This window comes from Equus przewalskii, chromosome 9 (assembly GCF_037783145.1).
Source record: "Equus przewalskii isolate Varuska chromosome 9, EquPr2, whole genome shotgun sequence".
NCBI lineage: Eukaryota > Metazoa > Chordata > Mammalia > Perissodactyla > Equidae > Equus > Equus przewalskii.
In genome coordinates this window covers 7,218,434-7,239,782 of record NC_091839.1, presented here as the reverse complement: position 1 = coordinate 7,239,782, position 21,349 = coordinate 7,218,434, and the positions used below count along the sequence as shown (strand labels likewise).

Sequence of the window (21,349 nt, the reverse complement as noted above, 5' to 3'; positions counted from 1 at the left end):
CACAGCTGGGAGGAAAGGATGACACAACCCATGGCTACCACACACAGGGCTCACTCTGGGCCCTGCTGAGCCCTTCACAGGATAACTCAGGGAATCCCCTCAACAGCCCTATAAGGGAGGTGCTTCTCCCTCAGCTCGGCTAGGCTCAGAGTGGGGATGTCATGTGCTCAAGGTCACACAGCAGACTATGAGCAGAGCCAGAACTTGGCAGCCACTTCTGCTGATTCCAAGGCTTCCCTGAGCTGTTCCAAAGTCCAGCCTTCATATTGACTCATTGAATTCTCACAATTCAGGGAGGCAGAGACATCTATATTCATTGTACAGAAGAGGAAACAGACTCAGGGAGGGTGGGTCACTTGCTCAAGGCCACGGCTGGTCAACATAAAAATAATTATATAATCCCACTAGTTGGGAGTTTGTCATTTGCCCTACAGAAGTGCCTAGAACAGGGAGCAGCACGTGGTGGGTGCTCAATAAAGATGTGCTGGGTAAGCGAGTACTTTGCCAGATTATCTCATCTAGTTCTCCAAGGCCTGAGACTCAGGCTGCCCGCCCCGACGCCCACGAGCTGGCTCTCACCTTCCAGTCCCAGACGTTGAGCACCATATCGTGCTGGTAGCCCATGGACACGATGTGCTTCATGTTGGGGGAGAAGGCCACACAGGCCACGCCGTATTTGTGGCCCAGCATCTCTGCCACCTGACTCTTCTCATCCACGTCCCAGATGCGCACGGCAGGCCTGTGCCCGTTCTGGGGAAGGTGGGGCCATGACTGCTGCTGGCTCTGCTCCAGGCAGGTCTAGAGGGGCTGTCAGGGCTGACGGTGGCATTGCGCCAGGGTGGGCCCAAAAAGCTCCCCCCGAATCTGCCACAGGGCTTTTCTGTCCCAGGAAGGAGCTCTTCCAGGGACTCCGCAGGCCTGCTGGGCACAGAAGGAATGGCCCCAAGACCCCTCCCTACCCACTCAATCATGGTCACAACTCACCTCCCCCGTCACTATGTACTTCCCATCAGGGGAGAAGGCCAGAGCACTCAGAGACTTCCTGGGGACAAGGAAAGGGGTTGACCACTGGTCCCACTGAGGGGGCAGCCAGACCCCAGCCTGGCTGCGCTCACAGCACTCTGCCCACTCTCACTCCCAAAGAGGCCAGAGAGGTGAGCGCCAGCTGCTCCCACAGAGCCCGTGCAGCCTCTGTGCCTGCCCGCACACAGCACTTCCCTGCATTCCCTGTGGCCAGGAGGAGTGGGTGCAGTCCAGGGGATGGGTGCTTTGTAAAAGCAAGGCCCCTTCCTCCCGGAAGCCCCAAATCCAGATGGGGTGGACACTGTAGGGGGCCCTCCTTCCTCTCCCTCAGCAGGGGTGGGCTCTAAGACCCCATCCACCCTCTAACCCTGAGAAATTCAGATGTAGGAAATATACAGATCTGGCCTGTGGGGTGGTGCTGAAGGGAGGACCCCACAGACATCGTGCTGAGACAGCCTGCAGCGTGTGCGCCACTGCCAAACACTCAGGTGTTCTGGAAAACACGTAAACAACCAGCATGTCTCTGATACTCCCAGGGAGCCCGCACAAGGCCTCAATGACCGGACTAGTTTGCACGCTTTTTGGGCAGCAAGTTTCACCATTCCAAAACTGTTGTTTTTTTCTCTCCTTCTTCTCTTTTAATCCTGTTTGTACCTCTGTTCTTTAACAGTGTAGTAATTGCCTCCCTCACACGAGTAAACTGGCATGCAGAAAACTAAGTGAATGCTTCTGAGTGAATCTCTGACAATCTCACAGAACACTGATCACATCAACTCAGGCCTCTGGTGGCTTCCTAAGGCTCCTTACCGTAGCAGACAAGGGGGCCGCCTAGGCAACACCACTCGCCCCCCCTCCCTCACTGACGGACTCCCAGTTTTCACCGGGATAGCACCATCCCCAGCTAGAGTGTACTTCCTCACCTCTCTCGCAGCTGCACAGGCACAGCTACGCGGCTGAGTCTAGCTAAGGAGAGGTAAGCTGAAGTGCTCTGTGAGACTCTCAGAAAAGTTTCTCAAAGGGAACGTTCTGCCTTGCTCCCCACTCGTTCCCCTTCTGAAATGAAGACAGGACAGCCAGACTCCATCTTGGACCATGAGGCGACCTCAAGAACAGAAGCCTCACAGTAAGCGTGGCACAGAATGACAAAAGGAGTGGGGTCCCTGTTACTCGCAGAGACACCAGCCCCCTGGGTGCCTGCCTCCACCTTAGGTGCAGGAAGAGCACATCCTTGTGTTCTAAGCCACACTTGTGGGGTTTCTGTAGCCTGCAGCTACTCCTAACCTGTCGCACGCCCCGACCCTGTGCCCAGCCCTCTGCCAAATGCCGTGAGGGCATCACTGCACTGACTCCTCACACATGCTCCGTGAAGCCAGGACTCTCGTTAGCCAGTTCTGAGGTGCGGAGACCTCAACACAGGGAGGTGCCCTGGCCAAGTTGACCTCACCAGACAGGGCAGAGCCCTGGCCTCTAAGCCCGTGGTTCTCAGTCCTGGCTGCACATTAGAATTCCCTGGGGAGCTTCTGAAAAACGTCAAAGCTGTGCTGAGACGAGTGAGTGAAAGTTTGGTGAGGAACAGGGAAATATTTGCAGTTTCAGAGGAGCTTCCCCCAAGCTACTCACTGATTACAAGGGGGAAAAGAGCAGCTTCACGGGGGAGAAGCCTGGCAGACACCATCTTAACCAAGAGCTCAAAGGAAACACCACCAGTCAGGGGAGAGATCAATGCTGTGCACTTCCTGAGAGAATGCCTGAGAAGAACGCAGCACTCCTTCTGAGAACCTGAATCTATCTATGAGGAAACATCAGACAAACCCAACGTTGGGCCATTCTAAAGATACCTGGCCTGTACTCCTCAAAAGCGTCAAGGTCATGAAAGTCAAGAAAAGATGAAGGAATGGCTTCAGACTGGAGAAGACTGAAGAGACAACAAAATGCAATATGTGATTCTCAACAGAATCCTTCTGCTATATGTTCTTGGGACAAAGGGTGAAATGTGAATGAGGAGTAGATGGTAGTGATGTACCAATTTTAACGTCCTGATTTTGCTGAATGTACTATGGTTTTTAAGGATCCTGCCTTTTTTCTTTGCAGCAAATACACACTGGAGTACTTAGAAGTACAGGGACATCAAGTCTGCCACCTCCTCTCAAACGGTTCAGAAAAAAAGTAATGTGTATAGAGAATGATAAAGTAAATGCGGTAAAACGATCACATTTCGGAAACATGGATGAAAGGCGTACAAGAGCTCTTTGTACTATTAAGTCTGAAATTATTTCAAATATAAAAAGCTCAAAAATTGCCAATGCCCAGGCCTGGCTCTAGACTAACTGATTCAGCCTTCTGTGGGGCTGAGGCCCAGGGATCAGGGGGCTGAAACGCAGCCAGGGTGAAAACCTCCACACAGGCCACACCGCCTCCTAAGACAGACCCACCAGTGGTTGAGAGTGACACCTCCATGCCGCCTGCTTCAGATCAAGGTTATTTACTCCACTGTCTACAGCAACCAGGGAGGCAACAGGGAGGATGAGAGGAACTGGCCCAGGGGGCTCTGACAAATGCCACCAGACTCCAGCCCATCGTTGCCACAGGAGGAATGTGGGCCCCAGGGGCCAGAATCCCTCACTTTTCCAAAATGAGAGGGCATCTGGATTCCTGTGTAAAAAACTTTAAACGTTGTCAACTAGTCCAATCTTTCAGACATACTGTGTCAGACAAGTCCATGGGCCTCTAGTTTGCGACTGTTGCCAAGAAGTGTCTCAGCTGAGAAGACGTAGTGAACAAACACTTGAGCCAGGACTGGAATCCACCTCTGCCCTCACCACCAGGGACAGAACCCACAGCCAGGAGCCAAGGTCCAAGAAGCCCCTTCCAAGAGGGAATCTGTATCTGTCATGCCACGGGGACCTGCCATATCTTAAGGACTGTACCTTATGGACCATAAGGGAAGAAGAAAACTCACATCTTCGTCCACCTGGAGAACCAGGCCAAAGGAGCTAAGCTTGAGCTACACCACGGAGTGATATTTTTGCAGCATTTATGAAATAAATAATGGCAGTGGGGTGCCTCCCAAAGGTCACAACCCAATTGGGACCAAAGCCCCAGGACGACACAGTGATCAATCAGTCCCAAAGCAGACCCCAGGGCACCAACTGGGGCCTGCTCAGAACAAGGGCCTTCTCCAATAAACTGGCGGCTGGAGGATCCTTCTACAACCCAGATCACATTCATTCCTTCAGGAAACAATAAGTGCCATCCATGTGCTAGACACTGCTCTAAGGGAGAGGGACACAGGTTGAACTAAGACAAAGTCCTTGCCCTCAGAGAGCTCACACTGTGGAAAGCAGACTATGGAGGTCATCAGTGAGGAAATTGGACAGAACATCAGAAAGCAGAACATTTTGTGGAGAAAAGTAAAACAGAGAAGGGAGATAGCACATACTGGAGGGCTGCAGTGAGGAAAGCCGATCCCCAGCCTGTGAATGCCCAACAGTGCACTCTTTGCAACAGTATCCAACCCCCTTGCCAAGGCACGTGTGACGTGGCTTCAGCCTGTTCCAGCCTCATCTCCCCCTCATCCACACCTCCATTCAGGCACATGGATCCTTGGCTGTTCCTCAAACCCGAGATTCTCAGTTACTGCAGGGCCTTTGCTCTTGCTGTTCCCTCTGCCTGGAACGCTCTCCTCCCACCTTCACAGGGCTCACCCCCACACTTCCTGCAGGTCTCAGCCCCAGGGAGGCCTTCTCTGAGCCCTCTGATGTGGCTGCCCGCACTACTCTCTGCCCGCAAACCTGCCCTAACACATCCCATCATCTCCGCCACAGCAGTGGTCACAGTCGGCTAGTAATCTGCCGACTGGTTGAGTCTGTCTCCTCCACTGAGCTGTCAGCTCTACGAGAGCAGAGGCTCTCATCTCTTTGGTTCACTGCCGTGTCCCCAGCACCTGGAACAGTACCAAGCACGGAGCAGACCAATGGGTGAGTGAACGCGTGAGTCTCCCATCCGCAAGCACTGCCAGGCAACGTGTGGGGGGGATGTGCCAGGATGCTGGGCCCACCCCTACCCCATGCCCAGGCCCCAGCCTACCTGGCAGTATTAAAAATGTGCTGCTGCTTGTTCTCCTTGGGGTTCAAAATCACCACCACACAGCTGGGAAGAAAGAGGAACATGTGCCCAAACTCAGGGGAGTACTGGGGCCTAGGGACAATTCTATTCCCAACACAGGTGCCCACATATAAACAAGGCTCCCTCTGAACAGAAGATTCTCTGGTCTCTTCCTCCAGGTGTCTATGCTGAGAATTCTAGGGCACTTCACATTATTATTATTATTATTATTCTGTCACTAAACAGAAACCAAGACCTCTTCTGTGGAAATCATTCTGTCAGGCCCTGGGCTAATCAGACCTTACTTCCACAATCTCTTTAAATCCTCACAACTGCCAAGTGAGGTCAGAAGTCAGTCTCATTTTATAGACGAGGAAACTGAAGCCCAGAGAGAAGTCCTTTGCCCAGGGCCACCTAGCTGGTCAGGGACAGGGTAGGGATGGTCGGAAAGGGGCATATAGGGTGGAGTTGAGACACAAATCCAGGTTGCCTGCTATCGCAGCTTGGGTCTCAACCACCCGTCTTCCCCAGGATCGCTGCCACCCCCCACCTGCAGTCATGATGAGGCCTTCATGGCCCTCACTTCATACCAGGTACCAATCTAGACACAGATGGGCCCGTGGAATCCTCTCCACAGCCCTGAGAGGTCAGCAGCATTATCTGCATTCTGCAGGTGGACAAGCCAAAGCCCACCCATTCACTCACCCTGCCAGGTAGGCCACGTGGCCTGTGCCGGGGTCACAGGTTAGGCCATTGCTGTTCTGAGCTGTGATGCCGAGCACCTTCTCGAGTGACACCTGCAGGGAAAAGGCCCCAGTCAGAAGCACCTGCCCCAGCAGGGCCCAGTGGCACAGCTGCCTCAGCCACCCATTCAGATCCTGTTATATACACTACACTCACTGAGCTTCTAGTCATGCACCAGCAGCTCACACTCGTTCTCCTCAGTGTTCCTTTGACAAATACACAGTGCTCAGTGAAGGGCACAGAATGGTGAGGAAGAGAGACAAAACTCCATGCCCTGTTGGAGCTCACATTCTGGTGGTGATGAGATGGAGGACATGGAAAATGAACAGAACAAATATGTAAAATAAACGCCAGGCAATGACAGGAACAACAGAAAAAAACAATGCAGGGAAGGAAACTGGGAGCGTGGGGGAAGGGAGAACGCTTCCGTGAGGTGACATCTGAGGAAATCTCTAAGTATTTTACACAGATGAAAGACCTGGAACCCCACATCAACCCAAGGAAGAAGGCACCAATATCGGCCCTGTTTTACAGATGAGGACACTAAGGCCCAAGGTCCCAGCCCTGTGGAGTGGCAAGTTTGGGCTATAAACCCTGGTAGTCTGGCTGTGAAAAGCACTTTGGGCCCTGCAGGGGACACAGCAGTGAGCCAAAGTGGACACTGTCCAGTCCCTCACCAAATTCACAGTCTAGAGGTTCGATAAGTAAAGAAACAAGTGAACAATCACATTTAAAATGAAAAAAACTCTCTAAGCAAAGTAAGCTAAATGGGCCAGTCCCCACCATGGCTGATTAAACAATTTAGAGTACGGACTTGTAGAACTGTGACATTTTCACATTTTGAATAGATGAGTTTCCAATTATTACAAAGTAAAACATTCTCATTAAGTCCTTGGCCTCAGAAATGAAAGGCAAACAAGATACCAATAGCTAACGTTTAGTGCGCATTTACCAGGAGCCAGGCACTGTTCCAATACCTCTAACTGTGTTGACTAATTAATGCTCACACTAACCCTGTGATTTGGTCACTACTGGCATCATCCTCTCCATCTCAGAGATGCGGAAACAGAGGCCCAGAGGGGTTACCCATCCAGGAAGGATCAGTGCCAGGACTCTAACCCAGGCACCCAAGCAGTGGCATTCACATGGGTTTTATCCGTCAATCAGCATTACTGAGGATTAGTACAACTGGTCATGTTTAGACTAGGTCTTTTGCAAGCCAGATGGACTCTGCGCAGCCAAACAAGAAAAATAAATAAATGATATCAATTAACCAAAATACACAATAATAACAGTCGTAGCTAACACTAACAAAGTACTTGCAATGTGCCAGGTATTGTTCTGAGTGCTTAAGATATGTGAGCTCACTTAATCCTCAAAAATACCCTATAAGGGAATATTCATACTATTATCGTCATGTTATGGATGAGGAAATTGAGGCACAGGAAAGTTCCTAGCAGGAAGAACAGAATTTAAGCCCAGGCAGGCTGGGTCCAGAGGTGGTGCTCTAAACTACCTTGTTGTACTGCCTCTCTGAAACTGCTACCGTTATTCCTCTCTTCTGTACATTCACTTTCAGAAACACACAAGATGAGGGCTATGAAGTGCAGGGCGCTGGGTGAGAGATTAAAGTGGGTGTCTGCTTTAGGCTGGGGTTCGAGAAGGCTTCTTGGGTTGGGATATTCAGGCTGAGACCTGAGAGACGGGGAGCCAGCCAGGTAGACTGCAGCAAAAAGCCCAGACAGAGGACTCACGAAACACAAAGGTGAGGAGGCAGCAAGAGCCTGGAGCCTCAGGGAAACAGAAAACAGGCCAGTGTGACTGAACCCCGCTGAGCAGGAGGACAAGAAGGTACAGCCAGAGAGGTGGGCAGAGGCCACTTGCCCAGGGCCTTGCAGCCAGGAGTGGATGATATCAGAGTGAGAGGAAGCCAAGGGGCAGGAACAAGATCCAGCAGCAGCTACCATGTATCCACCCTTTACCTGGACTCTGGGCCCTATTCACAATTTCATTTCAGCTCTCTGCAGCTCCACGGTATAGTTATTGTTATCTCCAATTTGTAAAAGCAGACTTTGTGGCTCAGGGAATTGGAGAACAATTTTTTAAAAATTGCTGCTGTGCTAATCGAATTCCTTCTGCCTACTCTCAAATCTTCCCCTTTGTTTGTGTCTCAGGACTTAGGGAACTGTTCTGTACGCCCTCCCTTCAGGCAGCGATGCTGAGATTTTACAAATATCATTCACATACTCTCCACAATTTAGGGTGGCAATATGGAATAAGAATCCCACCTTGGTAATGGAGAAGGAAAGAGAAGGCAGGGGGTGACGGAAGGCGGAGTAGAGCTGGGGGAGAGTTGAAGCAGGTAGGACTCGGGACTGAACCCTGGTAGGGACCCTGGAGACGCAGCGTGGGGCCAGGTCAACAGCAGTCGAAGAGCCCAGAGAGACGTCTAAATGTGACTGAAAGGATGCACAGCAAAGCGGGACTAGGAGGTGACCAGACCTAAAATACACTCCCAGGGATGGGACCAGGGAGGAACCCAGGAATGCGCCAAGGGTGGGGCTAGGAATGACAGGCAGTACCCGAGAGCTGAGAACACGGGAAGGTGGGAGGAGCCTTGGCTAAAGGGGCGGGGCTTGGGAGATGGGGCGGGGCCACAGAGTAGCCTGAGGGGAAGGCGGGGGGCTGATAGGCGGGGCCAAAGATCTAAGGGCGGGACTAGGGGAGGCCCAGGGAGCCAGGAAATGGGGTGGGCAGGGCAAGCAGCACCTCACCCGGTTCTGCATCGTGTCCTCGGGTGCCGCCAAGGGTCGCGTCCGCCGCCGGAGGCAGACCGGTGGAGCAGGGGGCGGAGAGGACTGGCTCCTCCGCGCCGAAACTCCCGCCATGACGGATGGCAGCTTCTCGACTGCATCGTTCCGCGCGAAGCCTCCGGGCCCTATGGCCGCCATCGTCGCGCCGGAGCCGGGCGACCGTTACACTCCGCAACCGCCGCCGCCGCCACAACCCACTTGAATAGCGAACCGCCGCGGGAAAGCCGGCGCCGCCGCTCATTGGACACGGCAGGCCGCCGGTCTGGCCAATCGCATGGTTGCCGGGCGGTGCTTTTGACCAATGAGGGCTAGGAGGCGGAGCGGAGGGTCTGTGGCAGGGTGGAGCCACAGCTAGTCGACCTGATGCTCGATCACAAGTTGGCGGCTTTTTTATCCAATCTGTGTTTTCATCATTCACTGAAACGTACAGGTTTTAACTTCTACGACGCTAAGGCCAAAGCCTCCTCACCTCGCTTTTTGCTGCCCCCCCCCCGCCCCCACCCAGGGCGACTATCCTCGCAATGGCAGGCGCCCGGATGTAAGCGTCGGGTGGAGCGAAAGAGACTGCCAAGTTGGCGCAGACTCAGAAGCACGGTGACGCCCCATCTCCGCCAACACGTGATTAGGTCCGGGTCGCTAAGATCCGGCTTTGCGCAGACGCATTCGCTCTTCCCCGTTGGCCACCTGAGGAGGGCGTAGCTGTGGTAACGCGGCCGGGCACGTAGGACGCAGGCGCTCTCTTCCCTCCCCAGCACGTGACCAGGCACCCAGGGCCGTCACGTGAGGCGGGCGGCGAGTGCGTGGGCGGGGCGGGGTTCGGCGGCGCCCGGGGAGGACCAAAGTGCGCAGCAGAGCGGTCCACACTCGGCGGGGGTGGACAGCCATGCCCAAGTACTGCCGGGCTCCGAACTGCTCCAACACTGCGGGCCGACTGGGCGCGGACAACCGCCCCGTGAGCTTCTACAAGTGAGCGCCCGCGCGGGGCGGGGCTGGCGGGGAGGCGGGGCCCTGTGGGGGCGGGGCCAGAGATAAACGCAGCTGCGCGGGGCGCCTGCTCCAGCTCGCAGGCGTCTAGAAGCAGAGTTCGCGAGGTGGGGAGACGGTGTTCCCAGCCGTTCACCGGCAGATGCCGCCCATGCAAAGGGGCAGTTGTGTGACAGCAGGGGTACTTATTTAACTGCAGATAGTGAACAGGACGAACGGAACGAGAGGAGGGCTGTGCAGGGGGAAGTGAGATTGATCCAGGCTCTGTAGGAGTCTACAACTGCCCACTCGCCGCCTCCACGAATTTGAGGCATCTCAAACTCAACGTCCGAAACTGAGCTCCTGCATCTTGTCTCTCCCACAACCTTTCCTACTTAGTTAATAGCTTTCAATCCTTCCTGTTGTTCAGGCCAGAAACCCTTAGCGTCATCTTTACCTCTCCTCTTTCCTCACACTTGAGAAAGTAAAAATCTTAGCTTGAAGTGTAAGAAAAAAAAAAATCTGCCTTCTCATCGATTTGGCTGGATTAACCGACACGGAAAAAGCCAGCTGAAGCGTTAATAAGAAAAAAAAATGTATATTTTTCTCAGGGACATGCTGCAGATGTAAAGTGACACAACTCCTCCTCTTTGAGTGACTACTGCTTTCTTACTCAGTAGGAAGCTTTGTTCTCTAAAGTCATACTACCACAAACTTTGCTGTTTGAAATTGTATCAGTAAGCATGAAACATCTCAACGCCTGGAGGAGTTAGGTCACGTTGGCACAGAGAATCAGCCTCGATTTATAATCCAGGTGCAGAGCTGCTGGTAAGGGGTTTCTGGACAGCAGGCCACATCTATCAAAACTTTATAGCTTCCAAGGGGACAGGATCCTGGGACCACTTCACCATCCAGACCTGATATTGATCCCTTTACACACAGTTCTGCTTTGCTTTGAGCCTCTCCCAACCCTGTTTCGTTTACGTTTCACCTACACTTCAGCCTTCCCTGAAACCCAGATAATTATTCTCTTTTTCTTTGTTTTATGAGACTCGCCCCAGTCCCTCTGCTGTGCAGTCTCCCTTGTTGCCATGGTAAATAAACCTGACTTTGTTGGACTGCAGGTTTGTTAATTGGACTGACCAGGATACGTTGCTCATCCAGTCCATCAGCAAATCCTGTTGGCTCCCCTTTTACATTTTTTCCGGAATTGACCACTTCTAACCCCCTTCTCTGCCTCTGCTCTGGTCTTGGCCATTATCACCTCCCAACTGCATATTTTATAGCTTCTTCATTGCTCAACATGCTCCCAACAGTCTGTTCCCCACAGGCAGTCACAGGGGACCTGTGAACCCCTGAGTCAGATCAGGGCCCTCCTCTGCTCAGATCCCTCCCCTGACTCCCACCTCGCTCTATAAAAGACAAGAAGGTGAGGCTCGAGCAGGCAGAAAGCAGACCTGTAAAGCCCTACAGGAGCTGGATTCCTGATATCTGTATGACCCCATTTCCTCCCTCCTGCCCCTTACTCTGCTCCAATGACACTGGCCTACTCAGTGTTCCTCTGCCATGCCAGGCACATTGTTGCCCCAGGGCCTTTGCCTGTGCTGTTCCCTCTGCCTGGAAAGTTCGTCCTTTTATGACCACGATTCTGTGTAAAATGATAACCCTCTCCCAGATATATACAGAGTCTGCCTATTTGCCTCCTGCTTTATTATTCCCTCTAAACTTACCACTCTCTGCCATGTCACATATTTGATGTATTTGTTTATTGTCTAGAATAAATTAGAATGTCAGCTCCATGAAGGCAGGGATTTTTGTCTGTCCTGTTCTGTGTTTTGTCCCCAGCACCTAGAACAGTGTCTGGCACGTAGTGGGCACTCAGTAAATATTTGTTGGATGAATTCAATGAATGCATTTCAGGTGGGCTCCTCAGGAAACCCGGCAGTCCATGTCCCAGCTATCCTGGAGGGACCCTGGTGCAGGGTAGGAGGAGTGCAGAGGTGTCTTTAAGCCGAAATCAGTGTGTGCAGACTTGCCTTTTGTTTTTGTGAGGAAGATTGGCCCTGAGCTAACATCTGTTGCCAATCTTCCTCCTTTTGCTTGAGGAAGATTGTTGCTGAGCTAACATCTGTGCCAATCTCTATTTTATGTGAGATGCCGCCAAAGCATGGCTTGGTGAGCAGTGCTAGGTCCATGCCCGGGGTCCAAACCCATGAACCTCAGGCCGCTAAAGTGGAGCATGCAAACTTAACCACTACACCACTGGGCAGGCCCCCAGACTTGCTTTTTAAATTATATCACTCTAGCACCATTTTTTAATTCAGCAACTCTGAGTGTCTCCTGGAGTAAGCAAGCTCCTGCTGGACACAAAGGACCCTGACAGCTCTTGTTCCTGCCCTGACGGAGCTCGTGGATAGGTGAGGGGTCACACAGTGAAGAACTACATACACAGCCTGGGAGCCATCCATGATCCTTTCTTTTCTTTAGCACCACTGCACCCCCGTCTGGCCCATTCACCCTTCCTTTGACTCTACCTTCCAAACACATCCCCATCCTGCAGCAATCACAACAAAACCCATGATAGTTTGGCAATACAATTATAAATGCAAATGGAAAAAATCCTAGCGAAACTATTAGGAAATAAGAAAAAGAAAAAAATTCAGTCTGACCGCTTCTTGTCACCTCTGCTTTCACAGTGTAGTCCACGCCACCATCATCTCTTAATGAGACACTGTGATAGCTGCTTGCTGTCTCCCCGCTTCCACTCTTGCCTCCCTCACAACAATAATGACTTACTTAAGAGCACTTACTGTATGCCAGGCAGTGTTCTGAGTGCTTCACATATAAGAATGAGGAGGAGAACAGTGACAGCTGTGCATAGCAGCCAGACTTTATAAAAATCAGTTCATGTCTGGTTGGTTAAATTCCACCGGTGGCTGCCAGGCTGTTCCTCACATAGGCTAGCCCATTCCCACCTCAAGGCCCACCCGAGGCAGTCTCGCAGAAGCCACTTAGCTAAGAGTAGAGTGAGGAGCAGTTTCCAGAGGAGATGCAGGGGAGGGCATGGATGCCAGGTAGGAACGAGGTGAGACGTTCTGGGGAAGTGGCTGCTGGGAAATCACTTGAAAGTCTACCCAGCAGCCAGAGGAAACATTCATTAGTTCTGTCATAGGCCCTTTCAGGGACAAACGACAGTCATCTCTAACAGAGGGCCTACCAGTCAGGAATTGCATCTGGCTGGCAGTAACAAAATCCCAATATAACAATGGCTTAAACAAAGTAGGGGGTCTATAGGGATCAGCATGGTTAAGTTATGCTGCAGTAACAAACACAAAATCTCAGTGGCTTACTACTACAAGGTTTATTTCTCGCTCGCACTATGTCCTTCGCAGGCCATTCGTGCCCCTACTCCACAGTCTCTTAACTGGAGACTCAGGCCGAGGGACCTGCCCCTCCGTGGAGTATTGCTGGTCTTGTGAGGGGGGGAAACAGAAAGTGGGAAGGATCACCCAATGGCTCCTGGTAAATTTTGTACTTAGGAGTGGCCCATGTCACTTTCACTCCTTTGGCCAAAGCAAGTCTATGGCAAGCTGCAGGTGAGTGGAGCGGAGATGTGTAACCTTCATGTGAAGAAGGGCAGCAAATGTTTTGAACCGTAATACAGTCTACCACAGGGTTTATTTTTCTCTCGGATGTAAGAGGTTGGTGGACCCCTACTCATGTGGCAGTTTCACAATCACCAGGGATGAGGGTCCTATCTTTCTGCTCTGTCATCTTTAGCATGTGGCCTCCATCCAAGATGGCTGCCAGAGCCCGAGCCATCATGTCCTACCATTTCTGGTGGGAAGAAAGCGGAAGGGAGGAAGAGCAAAAGGGACTCAACTCCAAACCGAGTCGGCTCCCTTTACAAAGCCTTCCCAGAAACCCCACCCAATGGTGGGTTCTTCATCAGTGGTCTCCCCCCAACCCCAGAGGAGGCTGGGAAATGTAGTCTTATAGCTGGTCATTTAACTGCCCTGAAAACGGTTTGAGTTGTGTTAGTAAGGAAAAAAGAAGAACTTCCAGCAGTGTATACCACTCCATGCGCTAGATAAGATGACCAGCAAGGCTAAAATATTCTCTAAAAAGAAGACTGGCTGTCCACTTAAGGTAGATTTTTAGAGAGGGATATTGCCCATTATAAAGGTTGCCATCCAGAGGAACAAAAGGAAATAAGAACAAAACCAAATGAGGAAGAGGTGGTTTATGATACTCACTTTCCTCCTTTTCCCCTCGAGCTACCCTGATTCCATTTGAGAACTCCTTTGCCTTTAAGGTACCATCCCAGACGTGTCACACAACACGAAAGTATTCATTGGCCAGAACTTAGCTACGTGGCCCCACCTACTGCAGAGGAACTTGGGAGACAGTCCTTCAGCACAGCGCATCAGGCCTGAAATAAAGGGGGAGTTTTGTTAGTGAGGAAGAAGAAGAGCGTGGCTATGGAGTAGTCAGTTGGCAGTCTCTGCTGGGGAGGGCCGGGAGGGGGGCTTGCTGCCAGGGATTTCCTGTGTGTCCAGGCAGAATGGGGCTGGCGAGAGCATTTGGATGCCAGGCAGAGGCTGAAGGGACTGCAGCAGCCAGAGGTCCTGGCTGAGTGCCCTGGGGTCTGTTCTTAGGGGGCCACAGCTCTTGTCTGAGTCAGCCCGTCTGTGCTCTTTCACCAGCTGCCCCCTCTTCCCTCTCTGTCTGCCTTTTGCCTGAGAGGTCTTGCTCCCTCATCTCTGTCCATCCCATCCACCTCCTCCCCACTGGTGGCCTCTTCAGTTTCTTACGTGTCCTTTCCAGTGTTCTTTTATGCAAATATATGCAAATCTGAATATATGTTCTTATTTCCCCTTTTATTACTGTGTTAGTTTCTTGTGGCTGCTGTAACAAACTTGGTGACTTAAAACAACAGGGATCATTCTCTCACAGTGCAAATCAGTTTCACTGGGCCAAAATCAAGGTCTCGACAGGGCTGCGTTCCCTAGGAGACTCTAGGGGAGAAGCTGTTCCTTGCTTTTTCTGGTTTCTGGTGGCTGCCGGCATCCCTTGGCTTGTGGCCACGTCTTTCCAGTCTCTGCCTCCATGATCACATTGCTTTCCCCTCTTCTGCCCGTGGTAGTATCTTCCTCTGCCTCCGTCTTATAAGGACGCTTGTGATTGCATTTAGAGTCAGCCTGGATGATCTAGGGTAATTTCCCCATCTCAAGATCCTTAACTTAATCACACTTTTTGTCATGAAATATAACATTCAAAGCTTCCAGGCATTAGGACGTAGATATCTTTGGGAGGCCGCTATCCAGCCTACCACAGTAACTAAAAGCTGATAGACTCTGTTTGGAACCTTGCTTTATTTACCTAACGTGTGCCTGACTACATTAGTTTATCGAAGGCCTCCGGAGTCTGTTTTAGAGCTGTGTAGTGTTCTTTTGTGTGCGTGTGCCTGAGTAGATCACCCTGTCCCCTGTAGATGGGAATGTCCCCCACTCTCTAACACCCTTTACTCTTCCTTTTTAGCAAAGTGAGAGCACGCCTCATAACCCTCAGTGGGTAAAAGTACCCAGATGTTTTTCTGGTTAACTTCTATTTATGGAATCGATACTGGTTTTCTGTTTTCAGTTGTGGTGTAAAGTTTCTCTTTTAGGTATCTTTGGGAATTACTTAAAGTTACTCAATTTTAAGAAAAGTATTAAGTAAAAAATGTCACAGATACGGAAGACATGGTGAAGGTGGGATGTGCATGACTGACTGGATTAGTTCATCTAATGCTGCATAGCAAACTATCCCTAAATTTAGCAGCTTCAAATAAACGTTTAATGTTTCACAGTTTCTGGCAGCTGCCGCAGGACAGACTGGCCAGAACTTAATCATGCGGCCACCCTTGGCTGCAAATGAACTTGGGAAATGAGGTCTTTATTGTGGACAGTCTTGAGCCCAGGTCTAAATAGAGAGTGTATTGCTATATAAGAGGGCAAAAACGGCTGTTGGGGACAAGTGAGTAGTGGGGCGCCATGAGAGGGTGCCTGATCAGATAATCCCCACCCATCCCCATTGGGAAAGCCAAATAGTTCATTTAAAAAAAAACTTATTTTTATTTTTAATTGTCATAAAATACACATAAAATCTACCATCTTAATGCTTTTTAAGTGTACAGTTCACTAGTAAGTTTATTCACACTATTGTGCACCCAATCTCCAGAACTATTTCATCTTGAAAACCTGAAACTATATACCCATTGAACCACTCCCAATTTCCCCCTCCCTCCAGCCCCTGGCAGCCAGGAAACTTTCTGTTTCTATGAATTTGACTCCTGTACTCTAGATACCTCATGTAAGTAGAAGCACACAATATTTGTGTTTTTTTGTGACTGGCTTATTTCACTTACATAATGTCCCCAAGGTTCATCCATATTAGAGCGTTTGTCATAATTTCCTTCCTTTTTAAGGCTGAATAACACTTCCGAAAAAATTGGCCATGAAACTATGTGCATAGCAGTGGAGCATTGTCTGATGTAGCACCAGAAGGTGAGAAGATGGTACAAAAGACCAGGCAGGTTCCACTGTGCCGTACACAGGGTTACTAGGAGTCGGAATCAACTTGATGGCACTAACAACCACAAAATACTCCATCGTATGTATATACCACGTTTTGCTTATCCATTCATCTGTTGATGGACACTTGGGTTTCTTCTACCTTTTGGCTACTGTGAATAATGCTGTAATGAAGATGAGTGTGCAAATATCTCTTTGAGACTCTGCTTTCACTTCTTTTGGGTCTGTATCCAGAAGTGGAATTGCTGGATCACATGGTAATTCTATTTTTAATTTTAGTTTTTTGAGGACCCGCCATACTATTTTCCATAGACATTGCTCCATTTTACACCCCCATCAACAGTGCACAGGCTTCCAATTTCTGCACATCCTCACCAACACTTATTTGCTGTTTTTTTTTAATAATACCCATTCTAATGGTTATGAGGTGATATCATGTGGTTTTGATTGGCATTTTCCTAATCATTAGTGATGTTGAGCATCTTTTCATATGTTGGTTGGCCATTTGTGTATCTTCTTTGGAGAAATGTGTATTCAAGTCCTTTCCCCATTTTTTAATCAGTTTACCTGTTTTTTTGTTGCTGTTGAGTTGTTAAAAAACTTTTTAACAGGTGTTTTCAAGCATGCACAAAAAAATAGAGTTGTATAGATGAATCTTCATGTGCCCATCACTCAGTTTCACCAGTTGTCAACATTTTGCCAATCTTTGTTCCACTTCCTCCCACATATACCTTTAATGCAGCATTTTAAGGTAAATTCCAGGCATTAAGTCTTTTACCCATAAATATTTCAGAATGTTTTTCTAAGACTATTTTAGAAGCATAAACCAATACAGTTATCACACCTAGCAAAATTAATTTCTTGCAATTATCTAATAGCCAGTGCACGTTCAGTTTTCCGCAACTGTTAAAATGTCTTTTTACAGAATGGTTTGTTGCACGTGAGGTCCACGTTTGCATTTGGGGGTGATGTTTCTTAAATCTCCTTTAACCTATAACTCCACCCCACGAATGTGGAATCTCTCACATCCTAGATTTGTCTGATTTTGTCAGCTACTCCCTCAGTTCACACGGAGGAACAGACCGGGGAGAAAGGGAGAGTGGCCTTGGGCAAGGAGACTAGGAAGGGGGCTGCTGCTAAAACCCAGCCAGGAGAGGCTGCAGCCTGGAGAGGAGGCGCGGGGCGGGGGGGCGGGGCGTGGGAAAGGTGGCTGACGCTGGGTGTTTAAAAGGTGGAGCCAAGGATGGGCTGTGGGTTGGAGGTAGAGAGAGCCTGGGTGGGAGGCAGGGCCAGTTTCTGGCCTAGGGGAGGCAGAAGTTTGCAGCCTGGGGACCTCCAGGTGTGAGTGTTCTCAGGGAGAGGTGGGGTTCGACCTGATATTGCTAACCCCACCACCCCCACAGGTTCCCACTGAAGGATGGCCCCCGGCTGCAGGCCTGGCTGCGGCACATGGGCCGTGAGCACTGGGTGCCCAGCTGCCACCAGCACTTGTGCAGCGAGCACTTCACGCCCTCATGCTTCCAGTGGCGCTGGGGCGTGCGTTACCTGCGGCCGGATGCGGTGCCCTCCATCTTCTCCCGGGCACCGCCCACCAAGGTGAGCGCCGGGAGGTCCCACTGCTGGAGCCTGACCCCAAGCCTTCCCCACCTGGGAAATGATCTGTGGAGTCTGATCCCCAGCCCTCGTCTCCTGAGGGAAGTCCCTCCTGGAGTCTGACCCTCAGCCCTCCCCTCCTGAGGAAACTCCCCTCTGAGTCACGGACATCACTCCAGCCCTGACATCCCCCTGCCCCATGCCTTGTCTTCCAGAGGCAGCGGAGTTCCCGAAGCACCGAGAAGGGGGGCGTGCCTCCGCCTCCGCAGGAGACCACGCCCCTCTCCCCTGGTCCAGATGTCCCGGCCCCTGGCCCTGTACACCTCGTGGTGCTAGGACCGGCATCTGGAGGCCCCGAGGCAGCAGCCACCATGTTCCTGACCCCTGTGGCCCTTGCCCCGGCCCCCGCAGGGCCGCGCACCGGAGTGGCCGCCCAGCACCCCCGGGCCGGGCTGGGGGCGGCGCTGGGCGCGCTGCAGCGGCGGGTGCGGAGGTTGCAGCGGCGGCACGCGCGGCACCGGGCGCAGCTGCAGGCCCTGGAGCAGCTGGCGCAGCAGCTGCGCGGGGAGAGGCTGGTGGCGCGCGCGCGCCGGGGTCTGGCGCGCGGGGTGAGTGCGGCGGTGCGGGGCTCCCTTGAAACTAAGGGCCGGTGTCGAGAAAGCAGAACACGTCCCCCATGTTTCCAGATTTCCGGCTTTTCTGGGAAAAAGTCAATCTGGCGATGCCAAGCAGCTACTGGTCGGAGCTGATTAGTGACCACTCCATTTATTAATAGTAATATTTAAGGAGCGGTTACTTCCTGCTAGACACAGTTAATAACTATTGAAAACTCACTAGGCCTTGATACTGTGTTGTCCCCATTTTCCAGATTAAAACACTGAGGCACAGGATGGCCCAGTAACTTGCCCAGAGTCAGGCAGCCGGTACTGCAGGGCCGGGCTTCAGAGCCAGGCAGGCGGTTGGCAGCAGAGGAGGCCCGTGCTGTCCTTTGGAGAGCTCCCTGCCTGGCCCTGTCGGGCTTGAGTTTGAATCCCCTGTGCTAGAGTCTCCTGGGGCCTTTCCAAGGCCTTTTTGCCCCGTTGTATTTTACTGCTGAATATTTTCTTGGAGAGAGAGAGGTATCATGTCTTTAAAAATCAAAGTTTGACCAGGCCTTTTCCCAGCTTAAAACCCTAGGGCCAAGCTAGAGGTCCCTGGGGGCTCTCCGTCTTGCCTGGACAAGACAGGTGGGAGGGGGTTTCACAGAAAAGAGCCCCCGAGAGTCCCTCTGTAGCTAAGTGTCTCAATCTGACAGCCAGTGGGTTGGACATGGCCCACGGATAAGATTTTTTCGGCCTCAACAACGTCTTAAAATAATTTCTGTCTTTCCTGAAGGCAGATCAGCAGAGCCGGCAGCAATGGGTTCATATTCCCAGAGAGTAGCAGTCAGCTGGAGCTGCAGTGTAGCTGCCCCTGGAGGCTTTATGTGTGAGACCGTGGCCTGAACCACACTGGGGCACAAGAGGGGCATCCAGTTGGGCAAGGACAGAGCTCAGTCTCAGGCCTGGGGCTCTTATGGAGTCTCCCAGGGCCCCTGGGCTGACAGTGTCTCTTTCTGCCTCCCCTACCCCCATTCGGTCCCTGTCTCTCAATCTCCTCCTCTCTCCCCCACATTCGTCTTTGTCTTTCTGACCCTCATCTCCGTCCTCCCATCTGTCTCCCCATTTGCCCATGTCTCTCTTCATCTGCATCTTCCTGTGTCTCCCCTATCTGTGGCCTTGTCTCTCTGCCCCTGCATTTCTCCTATCCCCCTTCTCTGTCTCTCCATGTCTCTCTCCCCCCACACCTCTCTCCCTCTTTCCCCATACCTCTTTATTGCCCTGTGAATGTCTCTCTTGCTCTCACATCTGCTTCCCTGTCTCCCCATATCTTTCTCTGCCCACATCTCTCTCTCTTTCCTGATACCCCCTCCCACCTCGGCCTCCCTGTTCCTCACCATTTCTCCCCGCTCCCTTTTTCCTTCCCTCCTCTCACTCCCCACTGTGTCCTCCATCTCTGCCACTTCTTTGCCTGGGACGGCCCAGCTCCCTGGACCAGAGGAATCCCAAGCCTTCACCGTCATCTGCGGAGGGTCTGACATAGCTGTGGTCCTCGCCCAAGGCCCTGCACCTCCCACAGTGGACGCCATGCCTGAGCTTCGGGACACTCAGACCCCTAGTGCATAAGGGCCAAGACAGATAATGTCGCGGGACAGATGACAGAAGACAGAGGAAGAGAGACATATCACACATGGGCTTGGCCCAGCCCCACCATGCCTGGGGCACAGCAGCGCCTCCCTCAGGGCCTGACTCCCACCACTCCCACCTAGGGACCCCCTGAACCTTAGGGCCAATCTGGGCCCAAGACCCCCGTCAGTCCCAATTCCCTTGGACACCAAGTCCCTCCCACCTCCAGCTTGCATCTTTGCCGTCAGTAAAACAGCCTCAGAGCAGGACAAGGGTTGGTTGGTTGGGGAGAGTTGGACCTGCTTCTAAAGAGCCCCTCCTACCCCTTGCCAGGTCTGGTGCCAAGCTGGGGACACAGCGGTGGACACAGCTGGCAAAATCTTGCCCTCATGGTGCTCGCATTCTGCCTGAGTGGAAGATGAACTAGTAAACTAATAAACAAGATAATCTGAGATTGTGATAAGTGCCCTAAAGACTGAATGAAGATGTAACGGGGTGGGGCGGGGTGGGGGTTGCTGGGAGGATGATGCTCTAAGGAGACGATGTTGGAGGAGAGACCTGGATGATGAGAAGGAGCTGCCCTGGAAGGCACGTGGGCTGGATGTTCCAGGGAGAAGAACAGCCCCTGCAAATGCCCAACATCTAGGTGTCAGCTGGAGGAGGGCAGTGTTGCTATGGAGAAAACTAAAGCAGGGAAGGAGTGAGTGTGTGTGTCGGGGGTGAGGAGGATGCAATTTTAGATAAAAAGAGCAGAGAAGGTCTCATTGAAAAGGCATCAATAAGTAAAAGCCCAAAAGAGAGGAGAGAGAGAAGCAGGCATCTGGGGGAGGAGCATTCCAGGCAGAAGGAACAGCTAGTGCAAAGGTCCTGGGGTGAGGAAGAGCAAGGAGGCCAGTATGGTTGGGGGAGAGTGAGAGGAGGTGAGATTGAAGAGCTGATGGGAAAGTTCACATAGGGTCTTGTGGGCTGTGGTTGAGAACATTGGCTTTTACCTGGAGTGAGGTACAGCAAGCAGCTACCTCTAAGTTGAGGACGGTCCTGACAGGATAGGATTACTGGGTCCCTGTGGCTGCGTACAGGGAGCAGACTGGGGGGGGGGGGGGGAGGAACAGGGAGTAGGCTGTTGCCATAGTCCAGGTGGGAGAAGTTGAAGGATGGACCAGGATGAGGGCCTGGGGTCGGGGATGAGGGATGAAATTCTGGAAATATTTTGGAGATGGAGCTACTGGGCCTGCGCATTAGAAGGATGAGGGGTGGAAGGCCGTCTCCCAGCCCTGTTCAAGCCAGGTCGATTGTGGGCAGTTCAGGCCACAGCCAACCAGGTGTGACA

The 21,349-nt window shown here is 51.7% G+C and overlaps 2 protein-coding genes across 29 annotated transcripts in view; one reads left to right on the top strand and one right to left on the bottom strand.

Annotated features, from left to right (window-relative positions):
* The window catches only part of WDR62 (WD repeat domain 62), a 47,381-nt gene extending 37,944 nt beyond the window's left edge, over window positions 1–9,437 (bottom strand). For 11 of the 23 annotated variants that reach the window (XM_070557419.1, XM_070557424.1, XM_070557418.1 and 8 more), the window contains exons 1-5: window positions 8,646–9,412; window positions 5,833–5,924; window positions 5,110–5,172; window positions 985–1,042; window positions 580–750 (exon numbers count right to left, since the gene is read on the bottom strand). In XM_070557419.1, the coding sequence (XP_070413520.1) occupies window positions 580–750; window positions 985–1,042; window positions 5,110–5,172; window positions 5,833–5,924; window positions 8,646–8,822 (561 nt within the window). In that variant the 5' untranslated portion in view covers window positions 8,823–9,412. Of the gene's footprint in view, window positions 1–579; window positions 751–984; window positions 1,043–5,109; window positions 5,173–5,832; window positions 5,925–6,027; window positions 6,163–8,645 lie in introns of all 23 variants that reach the window. The other 12 variants (XM_070557414.1, XM_070557415.1, XM_070557420.1 and 9 more) reach the window with 4 other exon arrangements.
* A 26-nt stretch (window positions 9,438–9,463) lies between these two features.
* THAP8 (THAP domain containing 8) lies at window positions 9,464–20,471 on the top strand. Of its 6 annotated transcripts, XM_070557442.1 has the most exons (6): window positions 9,519–9,650; window positions 15,939–16,001; window positions 16,117–16,195; window positions 17,626–17,818; window positions 18,031–18,423; window positions 19,879–20,471. In XM_070557442.1, the coding sequence occupies exons 4-6, from the start codon at window positions 17,672–17,674 to the stop codon at window positions 20,017–20,019; spliced, it is 681 nt and encodes a 226-aa protein (XP_070413543.1). In that variant the 5' UTR covers window positions 9,519–9,650; window positions 15,939–16,001; window positions 16,117–16,195; window positions 17,626–17,671; the 3' UTR covers window positions 20,020–20,471. The 6 variants fall into 6 exon arrangements, with proteins under 6 accessions (XP_070413540.1, XP_070413539.1, XP_070413541.1 ...); XM_070557440.1 differs by lacking the exon at window positions 15,939–16,001 and having other exon boundaries at window positions 9,487–9,650; window positions 16,117–16,301; XM_070557441.1 differs by lacking the exon at window positions 15,939–16,001 and having other exon boundaries at window positions 9,506–9,650.
* Window positions 20,472–21,349: the final 878 nt, after the last annotated feature.

Excerpts from the sequence above, each read along its gene's own strand:
- THAP8 (XM_070557438.1), top strand. The coding sequence starts at position 9,568 with ATGCCCAAGTACTGCCGGGCTCCGAACTGCTCCAACACTGCGGGCCGA. Across the intron at positions 17,819-18,030 it reads CCCGGGCACCGCCCACCAAG|AGGCAGCGGAGTTCCCGAAG; the intron begins GTGAGCGCCGGG and ends CTTGTCTTCCAG. Across the intron at positions 18,424-19,878 it reads GCCGGGGTCTGGCGCGCGGG|CTCCCTGGACCAGAGGAATC; the intron begins GTGAGTGCGGCG and ends GGGACGGCCCAG.